The sequence below is a fragment of the Dermacentor silvarum genome, chromosome 6 (genome assembly GCF_013339745.2).
Source record: "Dermacentor silvarum isolate Dsil-2018 chromosome 6, BIME_Dsil_1.4, whole genome shotgun sequence".
In the NCBI taxonomy this organism is placed as follows: Eukaryota; Metazoa; Arthropoda; class Arachnida; order Ixodida; family Ixodidae; genus Dermacentor; species Dermacentor silvarum.
Genome location: NC_051159.1, coordinates 129,000,505 through 129,019,084, shown reverse-complemented (window position 1 = coordinate 129,019,084; position 18,580 = coordinate 129,000,505). Strand labels below are relative to the sequence as shown.

The following is an 18,580-nucleotide window of genomic DNA, read 5'->3' as shown; positions in this document are numbered from 1 at the left end:
GAGGGCCCCATTCCGCCTTCCCTCGATACCTATTCATTTAAAGTATACAACAGGCAGCGCGACAGCAGCTTTCAAGGCTGCCGTACTCATTGAGACTCACTTTCACTACTCTCTCCTCGTAACCTGTTTATCGCGGAGGCCGCTGCTTGCGGAAACATTTTCGTTGTCGGGGGAAGGGGAGGTGGGGGAGGGGGGGGGTTCTTTGCACGGTCACGTGTAACCCTTCCATCCGCGCAGTCTGAGGCTCCTCTCGCAAGGTTTCCCGGCCTTCGAGGGTAACACACAAGCGCGCTGACTCTTCCGAAGCGGCCGCCACAGTGCAGCCCCGCAATGTCCGGCGTGTACACCAAGAAGTCCGTGGACGACGTGCACGACACTTCGGAGGGCGCTCTGCCTTTCAAGTTGCAACGGATAGCGGAAGAAGAGCTGGGCGAGACACTAGCTAAGAGACAAGATGCGCTCGAGAAGCTCACGCAGCTCTTGGAAGGTAAGACGAAAATATGCGGCATGCTTTTGCGCATGCGCTACCTAGCCGTCGCATCTGCGGGAAATTCCGTGTACAGATTATTCGATGAAGCGACAAGATTGCGGGATTAGCCTGCCTACCACGTGATCTGTTATAATCTCCACAGTTGGTTATTTTCTTGAAACATTAGTCAGGGTACAGCACAGAGTGCAATGTATCAAACGTAAAATTTGATACTTTGTTTGCTGCAGTGAGGAATTCACAGTTTATTAGATTGGCACAGACTCTATCAATCCAAGCAACATGAATTGCTTAGAATATGTGGTTTTTATTTATTCCGTTTGTGCAGCGTTTGTAGCGACGAATGTTCGGAAACCCATGTGCTATCAACTGGGTAGGAGCAAGCGTACATGAAACGACATTAGTGCTTCTTCTACATGACTTGCAATAACTGTGAAAAAGATGAACTAGCCTAGATTTTCACGCCGCACACATCCACGTGGTGCAAGAAGGTCAAAACAGAGGCCTCGTTTATTGCCAGCTACGGAGAACGCCGATGTGGGCTAAAGCAATGCTGGTTGATATGGGGATATTAAGGGTGGAGGAGGGCTGAGTACTGACGAAGATGTTTTTAACAGGAAAGCAGCTCGGTAAGATTAACATCGATATATGCATCGAAGGTAAAAAACGGCTAGGAGCAGAGGCGTTTTGCAGTTTGCAATATGTGTGCAAACAGTAAAATACTTCACTGGCTACCCATGTGCTGCTTCGTATCTTAGGCATGTGTTGCCACACGGTCCATCTTTCTGAACCTCAATGTTAAAGGGAAGCTTACGTCCGTGTATAGGTCGGTCGGGGGTTGCAACGTCGGCGGGTTACAGGAAAAGCGTACGCCGACTACTCTGTGTTTTCCGACGATTAGAGGCAAAGCTGAAAAAAATAAAAGCGTTCTAACGCACGAGAACTTTACATCAGCGGGACAGGGAAACGCTTGTTTAAGTGCGGTGTGCTTACTTTTAATTCTTATAATAGCTTGTTCTGGTGACAGGGTGACGAAACCACTCACAAATGCTGGTGCAAGCACCAGCTTACATTCAAATCATGGCAACCTTTTATTGGATCGAGCAGTGCTACCTTTCTTCGCTACCTGTTGCCGGGGGCCGAAGATTATAAATGTTCTTAGCAAGCAGAACTTTGGCTTGAGCGAGTTGGTTCATTGTAGAACGGTTGGGAAAAAAGCGCTGAAACACACAGGGACAGAGACACATGTGTATGTACTTTTTGTCATGTGTGAGACACATGTGTCAGATGTCAGGGTGCTGGTTGCGAGCGATCGTCATGACAGTCCAAATGCAAACTGACGTGAGAGCCAATATACCGTACCAGAAATATTTTCAGTAGTCAACATGTGTTACTTCGTCGACTGTGCACCCATCTATTGCCATGTCCAGGAATTTTGAACATTGCCCCTTCGACAATCTGTGGAACTTGACTGCAATACACCAGCGTAACTCAATGGGCAACATTTCAAAAAATATATATATAGATATGCTACAAAAGGTTAGCCGCGTTTAAACATGTTTCAGATAGTAACGTCGAGGGGCTACTTTCTTCCAATAACATATGCATTTATAGCACTTAGCGCTTAATCCTGCGTTAAATGAATGTTTCGGTCAGTACCAAGGTACTACTAAAACGAAGCCCTAAGTACCCATCTAAGTGTGATAAATGCGTGTGTTAATAAAAGGAAGTACCCTATCGACGTTGATAACAAAAACTTGTTGAAACTAGGTCGATGTTCTGAAATATATATATATATATATATATATATATATATATATATATATATATATATATATATATATATATATATATATTTGACAATACTACCCTTTGAGGTACACTTGTGTGATGCGCCGAAGCTCAACAAATTGCCATACGGGCAATGTCCCAGATTCCTGGCTATTCACTTGAGACTCGTTGCCACCAAGTGCTCAAAATACCAATTATTACATTAGCATAAAATATGAGTTAATTCAATTTTTAACCTAGCAGAAGAATATTTTCGCAAACGCCTTTTAATGCACGTGCAAATGCCTTTGTGCGAGTTCCAAGAACACACATTAAAAGAGACTTTTCCCTTCACTGGTGTTTATCACCACTCACTTAAGCATCGAATCGACACACTAACAATCTGCTTTGAGGTTGCGGAAATAAAACAATCAAAAAGTAGGATGGCTTTGGTTAAGCAGCGGCTGGTAGGTGCGTCATGACTGCGGTTTCCGGAATGAGGCCAAGTTCCTCATTTATGAAGCTTTTATTGTGTTAGCTATTACTTTCACTGTTGCCGTCATGTTACAAATATATATATATATATATATATATATATATATATATATATATATATATATATGATTGTAACATGACGGCACCTAAATAAAATTGTCCGACAGCCGGATTCGAGTAAAGGACCTTTAGCGCAGAAAATTGGTGGTCTACCGAGTAGACCATGGAAGATGCTTTGACACTTTGTTTTTTTTTTTTTTTTCATACATAGTATTTTATTGCAGCCAGTTAACATCGTATGCAAGCATTACGGGCGAGACTGCCACGCTTTTTTCTTTTTTTGATTTAGGCCCGTACGAAAGATAATTCTGATTATGCTGTGACAACTTTGACAGCTCTGAATGTCAATGTTCAGACCTTTCAGTAAAAAGGGGCCGCATCCACCAGGTGTAATGCCTCACATGGAAGCAGAAGTGTTTCAAAGAACCGCGCATCTTTCCAAGAGACTCATCATGGTAGCAGTATATAGGGCGACCAAATCTTCAAAATTTTTTCGAGTTAAAAGTTAGTACGAATTATATAAACTTAAGATGTCACAAGCCGGCCTGAAAGCAGGCGTGCAAAGCGGGCACAAATAAGAAAAAAAAAATACAGCACAAACGTCGGCGCTTGGGCTTCTTTTACAGTGAAGTTGTCTATATATGGCTATGATGCGGGATTTTATGACGTCCGCGCGGAAGAACTCAGCTGCCCTTCACAAAATTCGGAACTCCTGCTGGTGTACCCTACGACCAGGAAACAATACGCTGGAACACCGAACATTAGCATCAAGGCGAACGGGAGCCCGATACCTATCGTAGACGATATCAAAGTCCTAGGACTCCGGTTGCATACGGAAAGCAGAAACCTCGGTACCATCACTGCGCTAGAGAACAAGCGCACAGCAAACACTAAGGCTAATCAAACGGATTGCTAATAGACACTACAGCATGAGAGAGGTCGGCCTATTTTGTTTTGTGCAGGCCTTCGTCATCAGTCGCGTCGTCTATGTGGCAGCGTGCCTAACATTTGACATGGCAAAAAAAAAAAAAAAAAACAAGATGGAATGCATCATCAGACGAGCGTTCAAACAGGCAACCGGCGTCCCAGTCACAAGATCCAACCACAGACTCTTAGAGTAGGGACTACACAACACGCTTGACGAACTAATCGAGGCGCACACCACCGCCCAATACGAAACACTCACACAGAGTTCCACAGAGCAACAGATTCTACGGAAACTCAATATTCACTAAGAAGCGCAACACGGAACGAAACTAAGCATTTCACTAGAGACGAGTAGGAAATTTAAAATGCCTCCACTGCCCAAGAACATGCACCCGACGCACCACGGAGCGACGAGAGGCAAGGACGCGCCACATTGAGCTCAAATACCATGACGTAGAGGGTGTGGCCTACGTAGACGCCACTGAATACAGAGAACGCAAAGGGATATCCGTCGCAGCGGTAAACGCGGACGGAGAATCCCTCTCGAGCGGAACTGGGAAAACGGGCAACCCCAATGTTGCGGAGGAAGCCGCCATAGCATTAGCGGTGGCCTCCGCCAAAGCTAGAATTATCACAAGCGGCTCAAAAATCGCAGTTCATAATATCGCGAAAGGACGCATCTCGCCAGAGGGGCTCAAAATTCTGAACAATAACAGCGACCGTCATCGGGGGACGATCCACATTATTTAGGCGCCCGCGCACTCCTCTCTTCCCGGCAACGAGGCGGCTCACAATGTAGCTCGAGGACTTACTCGCCGAGCAAGTGAGCCGGCCCAGCTCGAACGAGAGAAGGCGGCATGGTCAGCTACAAAGAAATAACCGATAACTATCGGCTGGAAAGGGCTCGGTACCCACCAGCTCACCTCGCGCTAACCAAGAAACAGGCGGTGGCTTGGCGCCCCCTGTAAACAAACCTGTATCCTAAACCGGTGGCTTGCACCAGATTCTATCAGGGCAATACAATGATCAATGCAAATTATGTAAGGGTATGGCGGATTTGCCACATATTCTACAGGCATGCTCGAAGGCGGCTCCTTTCAATGGCCGCAAAATTCAAAACCGGCAGCAGTTCAGTTCAGACCCTGCTACACAGTTCAGACCAGCGAATCTAGGTCTGGGGCGTCCAGCTAGCCGAGGCAGCCCCTGAGACCCAGGGGATCTCGGCCGTCTGCTAGGCGGAGGGAGGCTGCGTCCGTACCCGTGATTGCTGGCATCAATAAAAGCTGAATCTCTCTCTCTCTCTCTCTCCATCTCTCCCTTAAAACTCTCCCCTAAACAATGAGAGTGAAAGAGTTGGCCAACCATATCGCCGCTCGCGTCGGAGCTTGGTTTAATGGCTACCTGTGTCTAAAATTATGTCTCTCTATGAATCTATGACGTAGTGCGTGACGCAGTGTACGCCTGATAAGGCAACACCACCTAGTTCTAGGTGGTGTTGGATAAGGCGACAAAGGGGAAAGGGTTGGCGCCCCTCGGCGCGAACGCGCTCGTGCCACTGCTCGCGCGTTCATCATCTTTTTTCCCAGCTGGCTCCGTTGCCGCTCATCATTCCGGCGTGGAATTTCCCTTCTGTCGTCGTAACGGGAAGGCCGCGTTTACGGGGGTGTGAGCCATTGTTTAAGGGGCTATGTCTATCTTACGTGACGGACATATTTAAATACAGAGGTGATACGCTGTGTTTGCGTACTTATAGTCAGGATGATCAACAATCAGGACGATAAATATGTCCGTACGAGCACCTTTGTTGCAACCCCAGCGCAACCCCAGCGCAACCCAAGGTTCATTGGGCCTTTTGTTCCTCGAAAATGTCTCTGGAAACCTGTTCTTAAATTTGCAGTAGTGAAACTCGGTGACGAGTAGTTTAAACCGGTGTTCTGTGGAGATCCCGCACAAGTTTTAGCATATGTATTCAGCTCATTTCCAGCGCTGACCCCGTGCTTTCGCTTTCTGTGCCATAGCGGAAGAAGAGCTCCGCGCAAACAAAGATCCCAAGTTCCTGCTGCGTTTTCTGCGGGTACGCAAGTACAACGTGGACGGCGCACTTCAAACTATCCGCAACTACTACAAGAACAGAGCTTCCTGTGTGTCCATCTTCCGGGACTTCTTGCCGCGGAAGGCACCACCGGCGGGCCGGAATCTCATGATGGTGATGCCGGAGAAAGACGTTCACGGGCGTCCCATAATCCTCTGTAAACCAGGTAAGTTAGATATCTTGACGCAGACAAAATGTGTTCTATAGCTTCAATTTTTTTTTTCTTCAAGCAGGCTCGGTAAAAATCGCTGTAGGCAGACTGCTGCCTCTGCTTTACTATCACCCTTGCCGGAGCTTTGTGACACCTTCAGTAGACAAACCGCACTGGAAAGCAGCTCGCCACTGCAAAAACCGAACATTGCGCAAGAAAATAATTATATATTAGGAATTCATTTTCGAAAAAAGCTTCTGCCGCGAGCGGCTTTTACTGTATACTTCCCAAACGCCGCGTGGTAATATGCGCTTTCTTCGGATATATGAAATTTGTGATAGAGCTGCTCAAATCTATAAATTAAGGAAAATGTTCAAATGTGCGCAAGCGTCTTTCAATGTTCTTGCTCGCCTCCACAGATTTAGTACGAGATCTACCGACAATATGGAATAAAAAATTGCCGAGATGAATTCATTGACTGCGGTATAACTGGCTTTCCCACGTAAGTAGCCACGAAAAAGCAAGCCGGGCTTACATCACATATTGACATTGACTCCACGCTTTAGTTATGGAGTAAGCTCAGGATAGCCCAACGGGTGCGAAGTTGGTTAAGCCTACTTGCATTTTTGTCTTGCCATATAAATCTTAATGTCTGCGCGAAACATAGTTTCTAAATACGACAAGATGTTTTGATTCTTTGGTACCACGTGAACGTTCCCACTAAATATGAAAGAGAGAGAAAAAAGCCGCTAAACAAACTTCTACTCCGATCATCGACCGCCTTTTACCATCGCATCGTTGTCCAGAAGTGCCATCGCACCAAGCCTACTACGTGAAATTTTGGCCGCTTAGTTTACCGAACTTCGCAGAAAAAATATATAGAAAAAAATCCGGTAGATCCAACGCCTTGTGGGAATCAATGTTATGCGAAGCTGTGTGCGAGCCCCGCCTACCATGTTAACGAAACGACCATGAGAAGCACCAAGACGCAGGCGGCTATTTCATGACCTACATGACACGCATGTCATGACATTCATCTCATGAGTCCTCAGGAGTTCCTTTAGCTGTACACCTAAGAGATCTTAAGGCGAAAGCCTTAGTCATGCTCATGACTATGATTTCTACCAGCATCCTTTAGTGTTTCCATCACTTAGTACCCACGTCCGAACCCATTTCAGTGGTTTTTGAGCGTTAATATCTTCCGCTGCGGCATTGTCATGACATTTCCTATCACTTATGTTCGTCATACACTCCTGTCATACTATGCCAATTTTGGTACCTACCAAGTTAAGAAAACGACCATTCGAGCACCAAGACGTAGGCGGCTGTTTCATGACCTACATGACATGAACAACATTCATGTCATGAATGTCAACATTCATGTCATTCATGTCATGACATTCATGTCATGACCTATCACTTATGTTCGTCCTATACTCTTGTCATAGTATGCCAACCAATTTTGGTACATACCAAGTTAACGAAACGACTATGAGAGCACAAAGACGTAGGCGGATAGATAGATAGATAGATAGATAGATAGATAGATAGATAGATAGATAGATAGATAGATAGATAGATAGATAGATAGATAGATAGATAGATAGATAGATAGATAGATAGATAGATAGATAGGATAGATAGATAGATAGATAGATAGATAGATAGATAGATAGATAGATAGATAGATAGATAGATAGATAGATAGATAGATAGATAGATAGATAGATAGATAGATAGATAGATAGATAGATAGATAGATACCGTCAAAGTAGTAAATCTTTGCCAAGAAATGCTTCGCATTTAAAACTACAGGCCCTTCGTTTAGAACGACTTAAAAGCGTAGCAACAGCGTCACTCTTGCACATGTTGTCGCTGACGTAAGGTACCTTGCTCATAAACGCTGCATCAGATGCATGCTGACGAACTTACCCTAACAAGGCAGAGATACTACATGAATTGGAGAAAGCTCCGTTTGCTGTGGCACTAGGGAGCCTACGTGCAATGCTGTCTATGTGGCACCGTATTGAGGCGCCATCAGGCATGCACTCGGCGAATGACAGCCCTTGGCTTTTAGGTTATTATACAGGCATGTGCATCTGTCTTTTCAAGTTGTTTCTTTTTTTAGTTTTTAGTTGTTTTATGAGTGTAGCAAGAAAATCATTTTTGGTGATATTTCTTCATATTGTAACTTGACGAAGAGGAAGAGATAAAAGAAGAGGAGAACGAAGAGCTCAGTGGCAAGGCTAAATTTCAATGGTGACGTGGCGACCTCTCATCTATCCTGGCCTTCATCTGTGAATAAACATCGATCACCCGTAGCAATATATTTCTCGTGGTATATACGAGTGGTTCCAGACAAGATGACACAAACCACTGCTAACACTAAGTGCAACTTCATGCCTCCTTTGTTACCTATGCCTGTGTCTTTTTTTGTGGGTTTTTTTTTCGCTCTCTCTCTCTCTCTCTCTCTCTCTCTTTGCACTCTCTCCAACCCCTTTATACCCCACCCCCAGTGTAGGGTAGCAAACTGGAAACTGACTTCTGGTTAACCTCCCTGCCTTTCCTCTCTCGCTTGCTCTCTCTCTCCTGTCGCAAAATAAAGTTTGCTTGATCACATATCTCATTGGCTCGTATGACACACTTGTAGAAGCACAAAGTATAACTTCTATAACGACCTCTGGCTGTATGATGAAAGAGTGGTATGATAAAAGAGCTTTGAAAATGCCTTTTATTACTCCAGGTGTATGGATGCCGAACGAGCTGCCCTATGTAGACCTTCAGTGCACGTGGCTCATCTGCATGGAACACATAGCGGCCGACCCAGCAGCACAGATTCTAGGAGTTGTGCTCTTGGTGGACTACGCTGAATTTACGCCCGACAAGATCCTATCGCTGAGCATCGGCCTCATCAGGAGAGCCCTAGAATATATCCAGGTGCGGACACCCAGTTATACCTGGTATCCATTTCCCTCGCAAGAAAGAGGCTCTACAGCAAAGTTCGGTAACATAAATATGTGACGACAAGCTCTGCTAAGTAGCAAGAAGCTAACCGCCGTAAAATTATTCACACTTGATGGATATTAGATAGTCACGAAGCAAAATGATCTCTAAAGTAGATTGCTACAGGCACTCGCATTTGCTATGGTTAGCTAAAGTCGAAAACTGCCGATTCTAGCTTGCGAAGCTCATTTGCTTCAGCATAGCGAAATGACGTCGCAGCTGAGGCTTTAAAGCTTAAATTGCTAGTTCTAATAATGTCGCGGTAATGTGACGCATGGCCAGGTGGCAGGCAGTAGAACAACCGAAGAAGAAACAGCAAACTGCTTACTGAGGGGAGTTTGTAACCTCAAAACTTAAATACACTTCGAATGCAGCGACAACAGCGAAAGCGGTTGTCGGTCGTCTTTTTGAAAGACGCGGCTATCATGATGCCCTCTACTTATACGGGCGTCCTCGAACATTCTACATTACCTTGATATATCCACTGAAATTCGAGAACGCGCTACAGCAATCGGTACACTATGACAGGGCAAGCCCGTCTTTCTACAGGTGGCTACAACATTGGAGATGCACGAACACCCACGTTTAGTCTATCAAAACGCACATGGCAATATTTGACAACCCTGTACCTAACCCGTGGATGCTTCCGTTCGAAGAAACTCTATATCAATGTATTCCCGAGCGAAAGTACCTGTAGGCATGTCTTTTTATCCGTGCCACATTGCTCTCGAATATTGGTTAGAACTGAGTGTTGAAAAGCCGTTCTGAATATTTTTGATGCGACAGCGTCAAATGGCCCATTGAGCGCTAAAGGCGGCCTCTGTCGTCTGCAGCAGCGAAACGGCACCTAAACTCACATTGCTGTTCGCTGCCACGCTACGTCACGTGCCCGCCTCGACGGAGCTCCCATTAGCTGCGACGCCACGTCACGAGCTGCGCCTCGACGGAGCAGAGTGGGCGAAAGGAGACAACTGTCTTTGCTATAGCGCAATGTATTGCGTGAGGGAGAGGGCCGACGCCACGCAGCAGAGCCAACGCCTCCTAGATAGCAAGCCGAAAGGCAACACCTGCAGCTGCAGTAGCGCGCCAGGGGTTGCGTGAGGGGAGAGGGCATTGCCGCGACCCGTCGCCCGAAGGCCATCGCCGCGTCGGTGGCTTGGCACCGCAGGCTGATGCTGCTTGCTCCATGGCTCGGACAGCACCTGGTACATTACTCGCAGCACAAAACTCGAAGGCCTGCTTAGAACCGTCCAATTGGAGGCTTATGTTTTCGCATTCACAACTCATAAGAAGTGTTTAGGTGTCCTCAGATTTTTATCTCGCCTTGTTTGTTTGTACCGGCCCCTCCCTCCTAGAAAAAAAAAACACCGATTTTAATCGTTTGTAGGAATGCGCATGCTGCTTTACGGACAGCGGTGTGGCTTCAAATATTGAACATCTCTCTTATCTGTCTAAAAACTGAGAGCTAAGAGAGAGTTAACAATGGCGCTTTAAAAAAATTATATATTCTGGGGTGGTACGTGCCAAAACCACGATATGATTAATGAGGCATGCCGTTGTGGGGAACTCTTGAGTTAATCCTGGCCACCTGGGATTTTTAATGTGAATCTATATGGAAGCATAGGAGCGTATTTATCATTTCGCTCCCATCGAAATTCGGCCGCCACGGCAGGGATCGAACCCGCGACTGCGAGCTGCGAGCTGTCCGTAGAGGTTTCGATACCCAGGTATACGACCCGCAACGAAACTCGCGACGTAACAGTACTGATTTCAGGGCAAATGAAGCGGTGACGGAATGCTATTCGTGCATCTCCATAAAAGTGCAGACTGGGATGTTTTTCCTCCGTGTATGTCAACTGTCAGCGGTCGTGTGTACGGTATAATAGAATTCTTTTTTCCACGTTCCAGGATTGCATGCCGATGAGAATGAAGGCAGTGCACATCGTGAGGCAATCATACGCTTTCGATTTGTTTTTTGCGCTCATCAAGCCTTTCATAAGGGCGAAGTTGGCCGAAAGGGTAAGTGAACTGACGTACTGTCTTCTTACTACACGTGTGGCTTATTGTGCATTGCTACACAATACAGGTGCATTAGTGTGCCCCATTAAACAACCGGTTGCGCAGGGCGCCTTTAATGAAACGCTGTCGCGGCTTCCGTAGCACGTACACTAATGCTTTCAAGTTACTGAGTCTCCCCTTATAACTCCGTGTGCCCCCTATCTTTTCAAACACGAAACACGAAACGCCACACTCAGCATTGGTATTAAATAGGAAACTAATTGAGGCTGAAGATATAACCCACAAACGGCTGTGCGCTGCCGACAAGAGCTAATGTTACGACTCGCTTGCCCTTTTTTCCTTCTTTTTTTTCTTTGTTTCTCTTTTTTTATGACGACGACGTCACGGGCTCTTTGAATCGCAATTTGAAGCTTCCTTACTTGTTTACCGGTTTCGATAACTCCACTTTAGAAAATATAGGTAAAGACAAGGCTCAGTGTATAATTTTGTGTGTAAGAAGCGAACATGTGCATTCCAAACAATTCCCAACAATTCATCTCTTCCGTACTGTATCTAGCAAAAGTGCCGCCGCCAATACAGCTTGGCCAAACTGACGGAGAACTCAGACACGGGCAGACCAGAACATGCCCGCTCATTGCTTCGTACGCACAGTGTATGCTACATGCAGCAGTACTTCGAATTTTTCGCTAGCCTTCAAAGCAAAAAGCATCATCGGCACTCTCAGACTACCGTGTGCGACTATGGGATTGACATCATAGCCGACTACTCCTGTAGCTGCCCGACATACCGCGAGGGGTGCCTGTCGTTTGCGACAGGCACCCATAGCGTTGTTAATTGAAATTTAACGTTAATTGAAAATCTGTGCGATTGCTAGCCTTACTTTGCCGCAATAACTTTAATGAAATCTATCCGAAACAACCACGAAACGTTGTGCTACGTGATTTTTTTTTTACATTTGAAAGTTAATTAGCCAGCTGCTTCATTGAAATGGCTTTCTCTTATATAACCAATGTAGAGGTGTTTGTTTTCGAAGTGGAGGCCGCTTTAAGGGTAAGATTCATAATTATTGAAAGTCTTCTGCCATTTGTGAACAATTGAATCTACGTCTCACAAAACTGACTTTCGTTTATTGATTTATTATTATTATTTTTTCATGCTTTGCGCTCTTTTATTCCAAAGTTTCGCTTCCACGGGGAGAACTTTGAAAAGCTCCACGAGGAAATCTCTCCGAAGACTCTGCCTGAGGAATACGGAGGTCAAGGACCGCCGGTCGACCACGACGCATTTTGGAAGCTAGTAGACGCCGAGGAAAAGGACTTCGCTGCCGCCAACCGCTTTGGCTACCCCATGAAAGACCAGGACGATTTGCCACCTGACAGTGAGGAACTGACGCAGGAGCTCACGTCGCTGTGAGTGCAGCATTGACATTCGCGACCAGCTCAGTGCGAGGGTGTTGTAAAGAAGAAACATTCTGTGCCTCGCAGCAAGCACCACGTTTTTCGGCGAAATAAAGACAGTCTGAAACTAATCGTCAGCGATTGAGTGAAACAGAAAAGAATTACGGACATGTGCTCTTTTTATGAAAGCAGAACTCCAGCCGGTAAGACGGGGTGATTTATTGGTTAGGAACGCAGACGATGTCCCTAATGGTTAATACCTAACATCTAACATTAGTCATGTTTCAACGCACTTTCATTTATGAATCTAACCGATTGTACCACTTAATCGTGAGTTTTGTATAGGGCAGTAATTTTGTTGGTTCCGAAAGAGAGTAAGAGGAAGACGTTTATTAATTGAAAATAAATGTATATAAGGCGTCGGAAGAGATGAAGAAGGCTAACTGCGCTCCTCTACATTAAAAAAAAATACACTGCGACAGCACTGCTATACGTACATCACAAGAACGTGTTTTCTTTTTTTTTTTCTTTTTTTTTTGCACATGACCATCAAGACAAATATTTTTCGATAGCAGTACACAGTATCATCAGACACCGAGACCCACCTATGAGTATTGACTCCACGGAAAAGCGAGTTGCTTAGAATTGACATGGCATAATCGAATGCCCCAATTACTAGCTAGTTAGGTCGCTTAACCGGCAAACACTTCTTGGGAGGAATACGATGCGAATGGTGAACTTCGAAGATTATGGCTTCCTTTGCCATAGGCGCTGTCACAAAAATAATGCAGAGTTAATAAGCATAATTCCTGAGGTGCGTATCCTTAGTGCGCGATTAGCACCCTAACGCAATGTCAAGCAACTTCAGCACAGCGCCAATGCTACAGTGCAGATGTATCAACTGTTTTGCTATTAACCGGCTCTGAGCACTGCCAGCTTCGCATTCTAAAAAGTCAGCGTTGGTCTCTTTCTCGTTCTTTTCGTTTCTAACTTCTACAAAGAGATGAGGGGAGACGAGTAAAAGTTCGACTGTGGGCATAATCGTTATGGCGCTCCGAAGCGAGTACCGCCCAAAATAACGCTCAAACTGCCTGCTGAAGTTTGCATAGTTATTTACCAACATGCTACTCCAGGTGCTATGAATGACGCATGAATGACGATGCAAATACTGCGCGCAAACACAGGCTACGGGAAACGAGTTTCTTATCCCGCAATATGATGGTGGGAAATGCACTATGAAACGCAAATGTAGCCTTGACAGGGCAAGTACGCCGAAGCGTGGGACGCAATATCCTTTCCTGTCCACTCGACGTCATGAAGAGTCCCGTCTGTAAACCGGTCACGTCTGTTTCTCTTTTACACGCGCTTCTGTTTCTTCTTCTTTTAAATGAGTTCATTTTGACCATGAATTCAACACCGCAATGGTCTAACAGCGTTTCCCGAAAGTTCGTTGCAACTAGTGTCGGCAATACAATCACTTGCAAAATGCATTGCGCAATAGCGAAAAATTACAGCTATAGCCGGAACGCACTAAGAAGTTCTCGTTTTTCAGACTCACCCGCTTAGCTAGAGTGAGCGTTTAGGTTGTCTTCAATAAACTGGCGAATGCAGCACACATACGTTACAGTGTCCACTGCTAAAAACATTAGATCTCGTAGGTGGAAGCCTGAAAAAGTACTACATTGTTTTGACATGCACACGAAAGAACAGAGGATATGGTTCGAATGCACAGCACAGTCCATAAATGCAAAACACGTGAAAGAAAAAAAGTCAATACAACGGTTTCCTATCCGCAAGGCACAGTTTAAAAAGCTTTGAGTGAGCAGGCACAAAGTGCAACGAAACTTTGCGACAGGCCAGCACAGCGTCGACGGCGAATAAGACGCGCGCCGGCTGGCGTCTTCACTCGTCGCGGTGAATGTCCGCCAACGTGCGGCCCTCAGTCTCCGGCACGAAGGGAATAGCGGCCGCAGCGACCAGCACCACCGCCAAGCCGAACGCCGACATGCTCTTGAAGTCGCCGGCCCTCAGCAGCTCCTTGTCGAAGTGGACAATCACGAAGGCCACCAGCCAGCGCCCGGTCCAGAGGAACGAGGCGCTCAGGTAGCGCCACCTCTTCAGGGGCAGCAGCTCGCTGATCACCAGCGGAGGCACGTGGCACAGGCCCATCGAGTAGGCGAGCACCAGCAGGCAGACGGAGGTCATGGCGTCCCACCTGGTCGCACTGGCCTGACTGGGCGACCACCGGCTGCACGGGTGAGCGGGTTCGCTTTAAGAAACGGGCACTGAAGGAAAATGTTAGCTCAAGTTGCAATCGGCGGAAGGTCTAGGAAGCAGTGGCAAACGACCCTCACAGAAAATCTGTACGAATTCGACGGGGAATCACTTTATCCTCATTTCCCCTCTCCACATCACTCCTTGCTGTCCCAAGTACCTGAGCCGTGCTCCCTCAAGGGCTGCAGAAGATAGCGCCAACATTTCCCTTTCCACACGAACCATCGGCTCGTTCAGGCGTTGCTGTGTCTTGAACCATCGAATGACGATGGTGCTTGCGAGAAACAGCTTTCTATGCAATAGTTACACATTTTGCCGTGCATCTTTTAAGCTATGTGTTGTTGCTGTTGCTATTGTTGCTGTTGGTATTGTTGTTGTTGTTGTCGTCGTTGTTGTTGTTGTTTAATGACAGGAAATGACCACAGCAGCGAGAGTCGGTTTGGTCGAGTCGACTGAATTCTGTCAATGTGACACCAAAACAACGCTGTCGTAACCTACCTTTCGGAATGCTAAAAAAGAATACGCAAACGAAGTTTTGTCTGTCCATCCTTCGTCTGCTTCTGCGCTGTTGAAACAACATCGATCATCAACCAGCCCGTTCCCACACTTTGTTTCTGGCCTCTTCGGGGTTATGCGACGGGTGATCTAACCTGATGACGACGTCATCAAACGGACGCATGGCGGACAGGACACCGGCGACCAGCACTGCGGAGACGACGAGCAGCTGCCGACGGCCGATGCAGCGAGTCAGGGCGGCGAACAGAGTCGTGCAGCTGACGTGCATGGCGAGAACCAGGCAGGCCGACTCCTGCGGTGACATCACATCTATCAGGGGCCCCACCGCCTGCACGGCGTGCAGCAGCACGAGCTGCGCGCACGACAGGTTCTGCAGCAGGTTCAGCAGCAGGCACACCGACAGCATCCTGCGGAGGGTCAGTACACAAGGAGACAAGTAGTAGTCAGCTGCCTTTCTTACGTACACACTGAGCTGGTTGGGCGATGGGGTCGATCTAAAAGAGCAAGGAATGCGGATACGGTGCCGTGGACGCCTTGACTAAAGAGTGAATTATGCTAATCCAACACTCATGTTAAAATCCATCTGAACCGAAGATTTAGTCAACGGTGCGCATTAAATCCCATACAACGAACGGCGACGCGTACAATTGTGTTTTTCTTTATTCAATGCAAGCGTGAAACCTCTTGCAATACTCATGTTTACCCACCGCGAAAGTCACAACTGTAATTCCATGCAATGTTTATGTTCGTGCGCGATACGGCTCAAAGTCTTTGCCGAAATGAAAAGAGCAAATCAGGCGGATAAAAATGATGAGACGTATAACAGTGACGTCACGAGGACCAAGGCGGTGAATGACGCTTGTCGACAGAAGAATGGTGATGATAAGTGTATGCACAGCAAAGTGCGACGCACGTATGCTGCTACATTTAAATATTCTCTACCTTTTGCGCCACATGGACAAAAATCAAATTCTGGAGGATTGGCCACGAAAATGAGCACTCGCCCAGTGGCAAATACCAAATGGCTAAATGAAAGAAAATCAAGTAAATCGAAGAATTCGTTAAAGACAATGCGCTATCTTATTAAGAGGCCGATTTGCGTTATAAGCATACCTTATATGTTCAAAGTTTATGTAGAAATTAATTTCTTTGTTACACAGAACAGAGGTGTGCTTACTGTCCCATGCTTTTGTGCCAAAATACTCAAATGTCACGTAGCGTAGCGGGGCAGAACCAAGGTAATGTTTGCCATCGCTTGTAGCAAGTTGGACTATTTTTTGTATTTCGCATAATTACATAATTAGGTATTAGTAATTAATCATCTTATTAAATGTTACATTCAAAAGCAAAAGTGTCAATGAGAAATTTGAAGACCATCCTTAAAAATTCCCGACCCAGCTTTGTTGCTCAATACCAGCCACATAAAAGTGGCACGTATATATATATATATATATATATATATATATATATATATATATATATATATATATATATATATATATATATATATTCCCAGTCTGAAGGAAACCCCGTAATACAAGGAAAAGTGCAATTTTGTAACGCCAAATAAACGCATGCAGTATGATCCCTGTGGGATGCAGGTACAACCTTGTATTTATGCTCAATGGTGTCCTTGTCAAGTGACAAACGCGAATTCATATGGCAGAATAACCGGTACCTGCGAGACAAACTGTGCTGGCGTAGTTCGTGCGACGGTGGCCGCGTGAAAGGGCCGAGAAGGAAGAAACCGACGCGTGCGGCGAAACCCTGCTTCAGATTGTTTCTTTTCTTTTCTTTTTTCTTTTAGTTTTCGCGGTTTTGTTCCGACTTCTTTTTCTTTGTGTGAAGCGTCTTTATACCGCTCTCTGGAAAATAACGTCTCAGTCGTTAGTTCAGCCCTCGAGTGTTTATTCTTGTTTGTCCGTGTCTGCTGAGCCGGCTAGCTTCGGCATAATGCAGCACCAACTCGCCCAAAGCTCAACTTCGGTGCCCTACAGAGCTTTATCAGCTCTGCTACGTTCTCTATACAGCTGCAGCAGTACAGTCAATTGCGACCTTTCTTCGCTGCCTACCTGGCCACCTTCTGTCGGCCGACTGTAGAGACGTTCGAATCGTCGCCCGTCCTGCTGTACCTGAAGTCGGTGGGCACGTCGTCTCCGTAAAGCCGCACCATGGCCGTGTTTGAGTCACGGTAGCGGCCTTTGGTCACAAACCAGCGCGGGTTCTCGACGATGTAGCTGTGCAGCACGAAGACTGACACCGGCGCCAGAGTGAACAGGACCGCCGACATCTGCCACGCAGCACCAGCCAGCACGTAAGCCGCTAGCATGCCCAAGCTTGCGGCCACCTGAAGGTGGTGGAAACGGGCCTGATGACTGAATGCGCCTTTAGTCCTGAGATATGCGATTTATATGCGAACTCTTATGTCTGAAACAAAGAAGATGAAGTATGTGGGAAAGGGAACATGTAAAAAAAAAAATTTTGCAGCGCAGTTTGTGAGCTTGCCGAGCATCGGCTCGCCGGAGGCAGCAGGCCGTCAAGGAACGATCTCTCCGTGGTCCAGACGACGAAGCCTATAAAGAAGGGTGCACGTCGAATGGCAAGCCAGTCCACTCGAGCCTCTTTAGATTTATAACGACCAACGTTCTTTATGAATTTATTTCAATCCTAGGCACTGAGGACAAGTGTAATTTTATTTTCTCATTGTTTAAGATGTTCTTATTTTCGTATTTTTGTTCAGTTGAGGTTAAATTAAAACATTTAATCGCTCACTCAATTTCTCTTTTATGTGAAATGATACACGTCTAATAATAGGTGCGCCAAGATAAAATTCTTCCACGCCGTGCCAAATTTTCACTTCGAATTTCTTCTATACAACTTAGCCCAAATAGAGACCACGGATTCGTAGGCTGCCTCAAGCTGAGCATTCTTGTTGAAGTGACTAGAAATTATTGACCAGTGGTTATCTGTTCCGAGAGTTCTCTCAGAAGCTGGTGCGTCTGCGCAACATACGCTGCTCCCCTGCATTAGAATCATTTAAATGGTCACTACGTGCATCATTGTTTCTCCCCTGAGACTACAACGAGTCTTGTTATCCTTTACATTTAAAGAGAAGCGAACATCCGATTACTTCTAATAGTATAGAAAGCAAATAACATACTGTTCGATTCGTATTCGAAATTTCAATTTTCGCGCATTCCTTACTTTTATGGCAAAACCAAAAAATATCATTATTCACAGGACAATAGCATGAAGCTGCAAATGAAGCAGTTCACCCTGTCCCAGGGATCCAGTCCGAGACCAATTCCTTTTACGAGTTGGCCTCTCATCTGATAGTCAGGAGGCCATACTCAGGAACAACTTCCTGTGGCAATGAAGGGAAAGCCACG

General features: G+C 46.0%; 2 protein-coding genes across 2 annotated transcripts; one reads left to right on the top strand and one right to left on the bottom strand.

Annotated features, from left to right (window-relative positions):
• Positions 1 to 253: 253 nt before the first annotated feature.
• On the top strand, positions 254 to 12,532 carry LOC119455973 (alpha-tocopherol transfer protein-like). The gene is made up of 5 exons (XM_037717526.2): positions 254 to 487; positions 5,758 to 5,997; positions 8,726 to 8,919; positions 10,894 to 11,004; positions 12,184 to 12,532. Exons 1-5 carry the CDS (start codon positions 331 to 333, stop codon positions 12,415 to 12,417), a joined length of 936 nt encoding a protein of 311 aa, XP_037573454.1. The 5' UTR covers positions 254 to 330; the 3' UTR covers positions 12,418 to 12,532.
• A 2,631-nt stretch (positions 12,533 to 15,163) lies between these two features.
• LOC119455972 (facilitated trehalose transporter Tret1) lies at positions 15,164 to 17,516 on the bottom strand. The gene is made up of 2 exons (XM_037717524.2): positions 17,264 to 17,516; positions 15,164 to 15,598 (listed from the first exon to the last, which is right to left on the bottom strand). Exons 1-2 carry the CDS (start codon positions 17,479 to 17,481, stop codon positions 15,262 to 15,264), a joined length of 555 nt encoding a protein of 184 aa, XP_037573452.2. The 5' UTR covers positions 17,482 to 17,516; the 3' UTR covers positions 15,164 to 15,261.
• Positions 17,517 to 18,580: the final 1,064 nt, after the last annotated feature.